At 38.7% G+C, this 12,750-nt stretch overlaps 1 protein-coding gene across 1 annotated transcript in view; it reads left to right on the top strand.

Annotated features, from left to right (window-relative positions):
- Positions 1 to 299: 299 nt before the first annotated feature.
- Positions 300 to 12,750, top strand: part of TAF4B (TATA-box binding protein associated factor 4b) — a gene marked incomplete at its 5' end in the record, with an annotated part of 111,714 nt that continues 99,263 nt past the window's right edge. The window contains 2 exons of the mRNA XM_082852655.1: positions 300 to 642; positions 11,577 to 11,722. Of these exons, the coding sequence (XP_082708781.1) occupies positions 300 to 642; positions 11,577 to 11,722 (489 nt within the window). The remainder of the gene's footprint in view (positions 643 to 11,576; positions 11,723 to 12,750) is intronic.

The raw sequence follows: 12,750 nt of genomic DNA, 5'->3' as shown, positions 1-12,750 counted from the left end.
GGTCGCGAGACTGAGGGGCCGGGTTGAGCCGGCGCACGTGTGAGCGCCGCTGAGGAAGCGGCGAGCGGCCGAGCAGGTGTGGCTGCCGGCGGGGCCGCGCGGACTGGAGGAAGGTCCGGAGCGCCGGGGTCCCGCTGTCCAGCCGGCGCCGGTCACTGACTCGTGTGGCGGCCCCGGCGCCTCTCCCTAGCGATGCTGTGGAGCCGGAACTGCACTGGAGTCGGCTGCCGCTTGTCAAGCGTCCCCTCGCCTGTGCTCCCGGAACGGCGGCGCCTCAGCTGCCGCTGATCCACCTGGGGATGCCCGCGGGCCTCACAGAACCGGCCGGCGCCGCTCCCCCAGCTGGTGTGGGCGCCTCCGGGACCGTGACCATGGCCCCCGCCGCGGCTCTGCCAGTCCGGGTAGAGAGCACTCCGGTGGCCTTGGGCGCCGTGACTAAGGCTCCTGTCAGTGTCTGCGTGGAGTCCACGGCGCCCCAGCCGCTGCGGTCCCCCGTGGGGACCCTGGTGACTAAAGTGGCTCCTGTCAGTGCTCTTCCTAAACTCAGCAGCGGCCCTCGTCTGCCAGCTCCTCAGATTGTCGCTGTGAAAGCACCCAACACCACAACAATCCAGTTGCCTGCTAATTTTCAGCTTCCTCCAGGTATGTCGCTCACCTTTTCCGGCTTATCCCTCGGGCCGGCCAGCGGTGACACGGGAAACGTCGCAGCCCGGGATTGCGCCTTCTCGCTGGGAGTTCTAAAAAACTCAGCCAAGAGAACCTTTCATAATCTTGACTTTGCGGGGCAGTGATTTGGCGTTACAATCAAGATAGCATCTTTGAGTCCTTACTGCATAGTTTTTCTTTTCCTATTTAAAGAGAGCATCTTTTCCCTTAAGTGACACAGGAAAAGCTGGAGCAGCCTATTCAGGAGGGCCTTTGAGGCACTGGCTCTTAGGTGCGGGAAGATAAAGAGTATCGCTAAAGTTTATTTTCATATGGAGAAAGGATCAATTTTTATATCCACACGCTTAGATTACTATGTTTAAAAAAATGTTTTTAAAAGGCTCTTGTGTGTTAAGACCGAAAGTGAATTTTAAATTTAAACAAGCCTAAGTAAGTTTACTGCTTAGAAATGAATAATGTTGCTTCCCGCACAATTTTCAGATGTGTGATGATTGTAAGTAACTTTGAGTTAGAAGGAGCCCTCTCACAGGGAGCAAATGCCAGAGTTGACAGGTCAGAGCCATGAGGTGGTTATTTGTGAAGCATTGTGTGAATGCTACCGTTAATGAGCCTGTGACTACTTTTTATACTAGAGTGTACTCTGTGGGGCTGTTTTTCATGACTGAGGCAAAGGTTTTGCTTTGTGATCATTTGCATATTGTAAATATGCAGAATGGTGTTGGAGTGTTCTACCTTGTTTTCTTTCCTCAAATGAAAGTCACTTGGAATTTCAGTGGGGAAAAAAAGCACGTGTTATCTTCTTTGGAAAAAAACTCTACTCATAATTTGATTATTTTCTATGTATTTTGCTGAGCAGCAATGGGAACTCTGACCCCCAAAGGTGGTAAAGAAGTGGAAGCATTTGGTTCACGTGATGTCAGTTTCCCCTAGCAAAATGAGGGTACCTCTTTTGTACCTAATGTTCTGTTGTAGCTGTGTTTTAGTTTTGTGTTGTACACGAGGTACCTACACTTAAGGCTGTGTGCACCACTGGATACATTTTCTGCTGGTTCTAAATTGTCCTCCTACATGCACTCTTATAAAGTAGCTATGAATGTGTTTCAATGAAATTACTCCTAATTTGTTAAAAACAAAATTCCTATCTAGTCAGTGAAGTTGGTTTAGAAACAATCAAAAAAGTATTCAGAGAGAAGAACTTTCAGGAGTGGAAACTTGCTGGTAAGTGGGAATGGATCACTTATTGAGGGCGTACTGTGCTAAGCACTTTTTTAAAAAATTGAGCTACAATTGACATACAACATTATATTGCTGGGCACTTTTCATCCATTATTATTTTTATACATTATTTATATTCTTTTGTTTGCTGGTCATAATAGATAGATAGCAAATAAGGAAAAAGTCTCTGAGGGTAAAGAATTTGCCCAATGCCAGACAAGTCATAGATGTCAGAGGGAATTTGAATTCAGGTCTGTTTAACTCTACTCTTTCCGCAACACTGTGCTTACCACTTGGTGTGTGTACAATATGGCTCCTTGCGTAGCAATGTTAAAAGGCGATTTATAGCATTTTAGAGCCTGATCTTTTTATTACACAGAGAAACAAAAACTGAAACTTGCTAGAGCAAAACAGCAGCAAACCGGGACCACAGCCTAAGTATGCACTACACTATAACTTGTTATGCTGTCGACCATGGATAAACTCCCACAAAAGAGAGGAGATAAATTGCCTTTAGTTGTTATTTAGAGAGGAGGTGAGAAGTTACCTTGAAGAGCAGCTTTTGGAATTTCTGCTGAGGTGTGGCAGAAGAACATACTCATATTTGTGCTCTCACAGATGCACAATAAGATAACCAATACTTGAGGAATGACACAGAAACACTGATTAAAATAACATTTTAAAAAGATCTTGTTCTACTTCTTTTATATACTGAGGATTAGCAGAGGATTGCTCAAGGATGCTTAAATTACATAGGAGGCAGCTCTGATTTTTCCCAAGGTAATGAATACTTTAAGTATTTGATTTCTCTTTACTTCAGAATTTCCTCTGTGAACAGAACTAGTTTTTTAAAAATATGCATATGCATCACAGGTTTTTCTAGGGAGCAGGAGCTGGAAACAAAAAGGGGGGCATTGTGAGGAAATGAAAGAAACTGTAGCAAAGCCCTGAAGATTATTCTGTTGAATATTTTTGGTAACTCTTCAGTCTTCTTTTTTATGAATTTGTGGGATTTAGACCAGACTGTGGCTCTTTCCGTTTTTGGTATTCTGTGTCTCTTCTATAATGTATTTCAGAGTGATGAGTAAGGACTTGATTGCTTCTTTTATGTCATAGACTGTGCTTCATAAATTCTGCTTCTCAGTCTTACTATACAGAAGTTTGTGAAAAGTTGCTTGTGAAATGGTTCTGGTCCTTTTTCATCAACTCCTTCATGCTGAGACATGGTATAGGTTTTGCATTTCTCAAATTCCTGAATTAGTTCCTGGATAATCTTCGTGGTTCTTGTTTCCACCCTAGCTTTATCAAAGGAATATTACATGATCATCTGCTCCCACAGTTGTAACAGTGCTCCTGGACGTCATGAAATGAGAGGCAATTGTCTTCAGTGCTCACCATATGCGCCCTCCACAGTTTGGATTTCAAAGGCTGTGAAGTCGCTTTAACTCATATTTGAGTTAGAAAGACTCAAAGGTTGTGGACCTTAAGGCATTAATAACAACTACCACCAATAACTTTAAAATTCATAAATTTGCTCATATTGTCTCATTTGATCCCTTTAACAGTCCTGCAAAGTAAGTATAAGTCTCTCAGTCCACAAACATGGGATACCTTTCCATTTATTTAGATGTTTAATTTCTTTCAGCAACAGTTTGTAGTTTCCACAGTATTGCTTTTGCACTTATTTTCTTAAATTTATTCCTAAAGTATATTATTTTTGATGTTATTGTAAATAGAATTTTTTTTCTTAATTCCATTTATAGTTAGTCATTGGAAATGTATAGAAATACAGTTGATTTTTTTAAATTGATCTTGTATCCTCTTCCTAGCTGAACTTGTTTATTAATTTTAATGGCTTTTTTCGTGGATTTGTTTGGATTTTTATATAGAAGATCATAATATATGTGGATAGTTTTAATTTCTATTCTGGATGCCTTTTATTTTATTTTCTTGCTTAATTTTCCTGGTTAGAACTCTCAGTATAATGTTAAATAAAAGTGATAGTGATTGTAGGCATCTTTGTCTCATTCCTCATCTCAAATGTTCCTGATCTTAGGGGAAAAGCATTTAGTCTTTCACCACTAAGTATGGTGTTCGCTGTGGGTCTTAAACCAACCTTGCATACTGAGATAAATATCACTTGGTCATAGGGTATAACACTTTTTAAATGTTGCTGGATTCAGTTGGTAGTACTTTGTTGAGAATTTTTGCATTGGTATACATAAGACATTTTGGTCTCTAGTTTTCTTCTGATGTCTTTGTTTGGTTTTAATATCAGGGTAATACCGACCTTACAGAATGAATTGACACGTTTCCTCTTCTGTTTTTTAGAAGAATCTGTGAAGGATTTATTTTTCCTTAGATGTTTGGTAGAATTCATCAATGAAGCCATCTGGAACTGAGCTTATCTTGTGGATACTATTTTTGATTATTAATTCAATCTGTGTTTGTTAGAGATCTATTCAGGTTGCCCATTTTCTTAAGTTAGTTTTAGTAGTTTATGTGTTTCTAGGAATTTGTCCATTTCATATTATTTATCCAATTTATTGGTTTATAATAGGTCATAGTATTCTGTTATAATCCTTCTTTCTGTAAGATTAGTGGTCATATCCCCTCTTTCATTCCTAATTTTAGCAGATTGAGCCTTCTCTCCTTTTCTCTTAGTTAATCTAGGTAAAGATTTGTCAATTTTGTTGGTCTGTTCAGAGAACCAACTTTTGCTTTGATTTTTCTCAGTTGTTTTTCTATTCTCTATTCTATTGATCCCTGCTCTAATCTTTATTAATTTTCTTTCATCTGCTTGCTATAGTTTTTATTTTGCTTTTTTCCCCAATGTCTTAAGATAGGTTAAGTTATTAATTCAAATAATCGTTCTTTTATTTTTTTTTGAAATGCAAATATAATAATGTCTCTCCTACTTGAAATCCTTCAGGGCTTCCCACATCTCCTCAGATCTTTTTTTTTTTAATATATAAATTTATTTATTTATTTATCTATTTTTGGCTGTGTTGGGTCTTCATTGCTGCACGCAGGCTTTCTCTAGTTGCAGTGAGCAGGGGCTACTCTTCATCGTGGTGCACGGGCTTCTCATTGTGGTGGCTTCTTTTGTTGCAGAGCATGGGCTCTAGGTGCATGGGCTTCAGTAGTTGTGGCTCGCAGGCTCTAGGGCGCAGGCTCAGTAGTTGTGGTGCACGGGCTTAGTTGCTCCGTGGCATGTGGGATCTTCCTGGACCAGGGCTTGAACCCGCGTTCCCTGCATTGGCAGGCGGATTCTTAACCACTGCGCCACCAGGGAAGCCCTAATCCTTCTTTTAAAATAGAGGGATTTACAACAACAGTTCACCTGTGTACAACACAGGTTTGAACTGCACAGGTCCACTTATACTCAGATTTTTTTCAATAAGTGCATACTATGCTACTACATGAGCTGCAATCAGTTGAATCTGTGGATGCGGAACTTCAGATATGGAGGGCCAACTGTAAAGATACATGCAGATTTTCAACGGAACAGGGGTGTGGGGCGTCAGTACCTCCAACCCCCATGTTGTCCAGGGTCAGCTGTATAAATTTTCCTTAAACACTACTTTAGCTGCATCACATAAATTTGGGTATGTTGTGTCTTCATTTTCATTCATCTCAAAGTATAGTCCAGTTTCCCTTGTGATTTCTTAACTGACCAACTGGCTACTTAGCAGTAATTAATTTCTACATATTTGTGAGTTCCCCTAGTTTCTTTTTGTTACTGATTTCTAATTTCACTCCATTGTAGTTGGAGACCACACATTGTATGATTTCAGTCCTTTTAAATTTATTTAAACTTGTTTTATATCCTAGCGTGTAGTCTATCCTGAGACTGTTCCACATACACTTAAGAAGAATGCTGTTGCTGGGTAGAGTATACTATTGATGTGTTTTAGGTATGGTTGGTTTACAGTGTTGTTCAAGTATTTGATTTCCTAGTTGATCTTCTACATCTATCTATCTTATCCTAGACATCTATCTTTCATTGAAAGTAGAGTGTTGAGGTCTCGCAAGTATTATTGTTGAATTCTCTATTTTTTTCCTTCGTTTATGTCAACTTTTCTTCATATATTTTGGGCTTTGTTGTTTGGTGCATATATGTTTGTAATTGTTAAATCTTCCTGATCCATTGGCTGTTTTATCAATTATAAAGTACCCCTTTTTATCTCCAGTAACACATTATGTTTTACTCTATTGTCTGATATTAGTATGGCCACTCCAGTTTTCTTATGGTTGCTGTTGGATGATATGTCTTTTCTGTCCTTTTACTTTGACCTTTTTAGTGTCTTTGAGTCTAAAGTGTGTCTTCTGTAGGCAGCATATAGTTGAATCCTATTTTATAATTGGGTGTGACACTTTTTGCCTTTTGATTGGATTATTTAATCCATTCACATTTAATGTTACTGATATAGTTGGGTTTAAGCCTGCCATTTACTTTTGTTTCTATATATTTTTTTGTTGTTGTTCTTCCTCTGTTCCCTCTTTCCTTTGCATTAAGTGAATATTTTCTAGTGTAACATTTTAATTCCTTTATAATATTTTTTAAGAATATATATATTTTGGGCTTCCCTGGTGGCGCAGTGGTTCAGAGTCTGCCTGCTGATGCAGGGGACACGAGTTCGTGCCCCGGTCTGGGAAGATCCCACATGCTGTGGAGCAGCTGGGCCCGTGAGCCATGGCCGCTGAGCCTGCGCATCCGGAGCCTGTGCTCCACAGCAGGAGAGGCCATAACAGTGAGAAGCCCGCGTACTGCAAAAAAAAAAAAAAAAAAAAGAATATATATATTTTTTAGTGATTGCTCTTGGGTTTACAATATACATCTTATTAGAATTTACTTCACATTTATATTAACTTGTTTCAGTCAGATGTAGAAACATTTTTCCTATTTAGCTCATTTCCCTCTTTTTTATTTTTGTGCTATTATTGTTCTACATATTGCATCTAGATATGTTACAAACCCAGCAATACCTTGTTATAATTATTACCTTATGTAATTATATGTCTTTTAAAGATGCTGACAGAAGAAAGGAGCACAAGGATATATTTGTAGCATTTGTTTTATTACCTTCTTATTTACCATTCCTAGTTTTCTTCATTTGTTCCTATAGATTCCAGTTACCATCTGAAGTCATTTCCCTAGTGCAGTACAACTTTGCTCCTGACCACTTTCTTTGTGTTATTGTTCACAAATATGTTACATTTCTAATATGTTATAGGTTCAAGAATACAATTATATATATTGTTCTATATAGTTGTTTTTTAAACCCATTAAGATAAAGCAGTAATATGCATATAAATTATATAATTAACTTTACCAGTGCCCTTTTCATGTGAATTTGAGTTACTTTCTGGAGTCTCTTGTTTTCAGCCTGAAGAACTTCATTTAGTATTTCCTGTCTGGTTTGTCTGCTAGCACTCAGTCCTCTAAGGAGGATGTCTTTTTTTTTTTTTTACGTTTTTATTGGGGTATATTTGATTTACAATGCTGTGTTAGTTTCAGGTGTACAGCAAAGTGAATCTGTTTTACATATACATATATCTACTCTGTTTTTAGATTCTTTTCCCATATAGGCCATTACAGAGTATCGACTAGAGTTCCCTGTGCTATACAGTAGGTTCTTATTAGTTATCTATTTTATATATAGTAGTGTGTATATGTCAATCCCAGTCTAGGATGTCTTTATTTTATCTCCTTTTTTGACAGATATTTTCAGGGAATGTCTGATTGTTGGTTGATAGTTGTTTTTTTTGTTTTTTCCCCAGCAAGTGGAATGTGTCATACCCCTGCTGTCTGGCCTCCATTGTTTCTAATGAGAAGTTAACTGTTAATCCTATTAATGCAGGACTCTTGTACATTTTTCTCCTGGTGTTCTCAAGATTTTCTCTTTGTACATTTTTATCATATTGTGTCTTGGTGTGGATCTCTTTGCATTTATCTTACTTAGAGTTTGTTGAGCTACTTGGATGTTTAGATTATTTTTCATCAAATTTGGGAAATTGTCAGCCATTATTTCTTTGAATATTTTTTCTGTTCCTATCTCTCTCTCTCTCTCTTTCTATCCCCCGCCCTCCTTCCCCTCCCTCCCCCGCTTTTTCTGGTACTCACATTATGCCTACGTTGGTGCGCCTACCATTGTCCCGCGTTTCTATGAAGCTCTGTTCATTTTTCTTCATTCTTTTTTCTCTCAGTTCTTTGCATTGCATAATCTCTATTGAACTATCTTCAAGTTCACTGACTTATCTTCTGTTCATTCAAGTCTGCTGTTAAGCCTCTCTAGTGAAATTTTTATTTCAATTATTGTACTTTTTTTTTTTTTTTTTTGCGGTACGCGGGCCTCTCACTGTTGTGGCCTCTCCCGTTGCGGAGCACAGGCTCCAGACACGCAGGCTCAGCAGCCATGGCTCACGGGCCTAGCTGTTCTGTGGCATGTGGGATCCTCCCGGACCAGGGCATGAACCCGTGTCCCCTGCATCGGCAGGCAGACTCTCAACCACTGTGCCACCAGGGAAGCCCTCAGTTATTGTACTTTTTAACTACAGAATTCCTTTTTTTATGATATTTATTTCTCTAATGTTATTCTCTATTTGTTGAGATAATCATCATCAATATCTTCCTTCTTTAAGCATGATTTCCTTTAGCTTCTTGACATATTTATAACAGTTACTTTGATGTCTTTGTTAAATCTAACATCTAGTCCCTCATAGGTGGTTTCTGTTGCCTGCCTTTTTCTGTGTCACACTTTTCTTTTTCTTTGTATGTCTTGTAATTTGTTAAGCAAAACTAATATATATATATATATGTATATTTTTTAAAGAAAATGTTGGGGTTAGGAGTTTATTAATTAATTTATTTATTTTTGCTGTGTTGGGTCTTCATTTCTGTGTGAGGGCTTTTTCTAGTTGTGGCAAGCGGGGTCCACTCTTTGTCACGGTGCACAGGCCTCTCACTATCGCAGCCTCTCTTGTTCCAGAGCACAGGCTCCAGACGCGCAGGCTCAGTAGTTGTGGCTCACAGACCTAGTTGCTCTGCGGTATGTGGGATCCTCCCAGACCAGGGCTCGAACCCGTGTCCCCTGCATTGGCAGGCAGATTCTCAACCACTGCGCCACCAGGGAAGCCCCAAAAGTAATATAGCAAGTCTAGATACTGGTCTTTACTCCCCTGAGTGGGTTATTGTTGTTTGTTTGTTTATTTTTTTAAATGGCTGTGTTATTTTAGTGAAGTCTATTTTCCTCACAGGGTACAGCTTTGGGCATAAGCACAGCCACCCTGGGATGACAGTGGTTTTAGCAGGGCTCTTTTTGACTGTTTCTTTCTCTGATCTCTCTGTTAAGATTTCTGCTTCAGCTGGTGTCATGCATAGCTGTTAGGCTCCACTCACTGCCAGCCAGTTACCCTCTTGTTTTCAACAGTGCCCTAGAGCCTAACTTCCTCTACAGTCTGATTCAATTAAATGTGGACTCCTTTACAAGGGGTAGTTTTTGAGGTCATTGCTTGAGGTTCTTACCCCAGAAGGGCCCTTCTTAGTTGTTTCTTTATCTTGTTCTCTCTGATAAACTGGAGATATGCCTGTGACTTAGCTTATATCTGTCATGAAGATACCAGAAACCTTTTAATTGTTCTGTTGTACTTGAGAGTGACCTTAGCCTTGACCTTTCCCACACTCTGTTGGAAATAAAGTCAGTTTCTTTTGGGAGATGTTTGGAGCAAGTACCCAGGACTGTGGCATGTTTGTTTCTGAGTGATATCCATGTTTTAGAAGTGGGATACTGGGCATGGTGGTAGCCTCTGGTCTTCTCTGCTTAACCTCTTCCAGTGTGGGACCTCCACCCTATGAAAGAACTGGGGTGAGGGTGATTGGGCCCCAAGTATTCTCTGAGCCATCCCTGGGGTAGAGCCTTCCCTTTCTGAGTAGGGATGGGTGAAATAAGAAGCCTGGAAACTCTTGGATGCACTTATTTCAAATTTGTTCTCTTCTGTATGCAAGTTGGGGTGGCAGAGATGGGAAATGCTAGTGGCCTGCTTCTCCCAGGGAGATACCATAGCCCTCAACTGGGAGTTTGGGAAAGACGGAGGCCTTATGTTGTCCACAATGCCTGAACTGAGAAGGGAGAGGGAGTGGGTCATGGTTCAGATGCCACAGATTCTTGCTGTTCTGAGTTTTAGTAGATTCTCTTTAATAATTGTCTAGTCATTTTCTGTATGCCTTAGGGCATTTCCAAAGACTTTAAATGGTTGTTTTTAAAAATAATTTTCACGTTATGCTTGTTTTGCTGGGGAGTGGCTTTATTGAGCTCTTCATGCTGCCATTCCAGAAATGGAACTCCAGCTATGAATATTCTTGTTTGTACCTCCTACTTACATGGACAACAATCTCTTTACGTTAGAAATACTGGGTTAGAGGGTATGCAAATTGGAACCAGTTTGGCACAATGTAGAGTTGAACAAAGCAGTTGTACCAAATTACACTACCAGCCTAAAGATGTTGAGAGTTTTTGTTGCCACACATCTCTCTAACACTTAATATTGTCACTGGACTTCTTAATTTTTTTCTCTCTAGGTAGATATAAAGTGATATCTCACTGTGGTCTTAATTTACCTTTCCCTGTCACTGGTATCTGTGTTTCTTTTTTGCATTTTGGATATTTGTTCTTTGAATATATGTGAACTAAAATTTTCTCCATTTTTTTTTTTAGTTTATTTATTTTTAAAAATTTATTTATTTTTGGCTGTGTTGTGTGTTTGTTGCTGCGCAGGGGCTTTCTGTAGTCGCTGTGAGCAGGGGCTACCCTTTGTCGCAGTGCGTGTGCTTCTCATTGTGGTGGCTTCTGTTTGCAGAGCACAGGCTCTAGGCACGTGGCTCAGTAGTGTGGCGCACAGGCTTAGTTGCTCCACGGCATGTGGGATCTTCCTGGACTGGGGATTGAACCCGTGTCCCCTGCCTTGGCAGGTGGATTTTTAACCACTGCGCCACCAGGGAAGTCCCCAAATTTTCTCCAATTTTGTGGTTTGTCTTTTTACCTGAAGATGTCTTTTGCTGAACAAAAGTTTTTAAAATATAGTTGTATATATCAAACTTTACTTATTTAAGAAATTTTTCCCTATCCCAAGTTCAGAATGACAGTTTTCTACATTGTCTAAAAGTTTAAAAGTTTTTACTTTTTATCCTTGTATCCTTAATGCCCTTGGGTTTTTGTGTATGGTGTGAAACTTTTCATCTTTTCCATTAGTTAATTGAGCAAGCCCTATTTATTGAATAGTAGCTCTTTTTCTCACTGATCTGCAGTGCTTTTAGAAAAATTTGATATGACGTATCTGCGGGCTATTTGGGGTCTATTTGGGGGTTTTCTATTCTACTCCATTGGTCAGTTTGTGTAGTCTTGTGCTGTTACCATACCGTCTTACTGTAGCATTATAAATAGTTTGATGTCATGAGGAAAAGTGTTTTGCCTTCTTCAGGAGTATCTTGTTCATATGTTTAGACTTTTAATATTTTAAATAGCTTTGAGTGACAACATTTTTTCCATATTATATATCTTAATTAGTAGACATGGAATTCAGTATGTACTAACTAACCACTTATTCAGAACACTTTATAGCACTGAAAGAAGGGGAAGAAGAATATGTGATGATTATACTTCATTAGCTCACATTTTGTTTTCTTTTAACTATAGGAACAGTTTTGATCAAAAGTAACAGTGGTCAGTTGATGTTGGTATCTCCTCAGCAAGCTGTAACAAGAACCGAGACCACAAGTAACATAACTTCAAGGCCAGCTGTACCAACGAATACTCAAACAGTCAAAATCTGTACAATGCAGGTAATGTACATTAAAGTTTTTTTCATCCTCCTCAGTTTTCCAGCAGTTATCTTCATATAAATTTGTATGTATTTGCCAGTAAAAATATAGAAGAGATGATTCTGCTCGACTTTTTGAATTAAGCTACTTTCTTTGAATATGTTAATTTAATCTAGGTGTTTGGTTTTGTCGTTTGGCAAAACTAGTAAGTTAATCTTCATACTCAAAGATTTTGTCGTCCTCAAGGGGATGTTCAAAGGGCTATGTGCATCTCTAAACGGGAAGAAAATAGCCATTCTGCTTCAATTTTAATCTGTGGTAAAACATTAACACTACAATTTATAATATTCTTTTTTATCCATATCATATAGGAATTACCTTTAAAAAAATTAGAAATCTGCTGTAATATTTCATTAACTTGGCATTGTTAGAAGATGATTTATTTTACATACGTGATCATCTTTCTAGGTAACTAAAGCTTATCCTGTGCGTGCCAGAGTTAAAAAGTATATTTTTATGAGCATCTTTCTTTGGTTAAACAGAAAATGTGGAATGTAGTATAGTATTTTCTTGATGAAGCAGGCTCATCCTAATAAAAAGTTTCATTGTATTCTGTGGTAATATCATTCTTTGCCAGTTTCCCCCAACCCACTCTCTCATAATTTGATTCTAGGTTCTCAGCCAGTCATTTTCTCTATTTCTGTATCTGTCAATGATAGCTGCTCCTTCCCTTTCTTGTTTGCTATGGGTTGAGGAGATAGGTTAGCAGACTTTTGTTTATAATAATATATTAAATAAGAATCTAAGGGGGAGGGGCAAGATAGAGGTAGAAGATTAAGAGATACAAACTACTGTATATAAAATAAATCAGCTACAAGGATATATTGTACAACACGGAATATAGACAATCTTTTAAAATAACTATAAATGGAGTATAACCTTTAAGAATTGTGAATTGACATGTTGTAAACCTGAAACTTATATAATACTGTACATCAACTATACTTCAATAAATAAAAATGATAATTATGTGATGTGATATAGTTGTT

This window comes from Leucopleurus acutus (assembly GCF_964270905.1).
Source record: "Leucopleurus acutus genome assembly, chromosome: 13".
NCBI lineage: Eukaryota > Metazoa > Chordata > Mammalia > Artiodactyla > Delphinidae > Leucopleurus > Leucopleurus acutus.
Note: the sequence above shows the minus strand (reverse complement) of the source record. Positions and strands in the feature narration are given on the sequence as shown.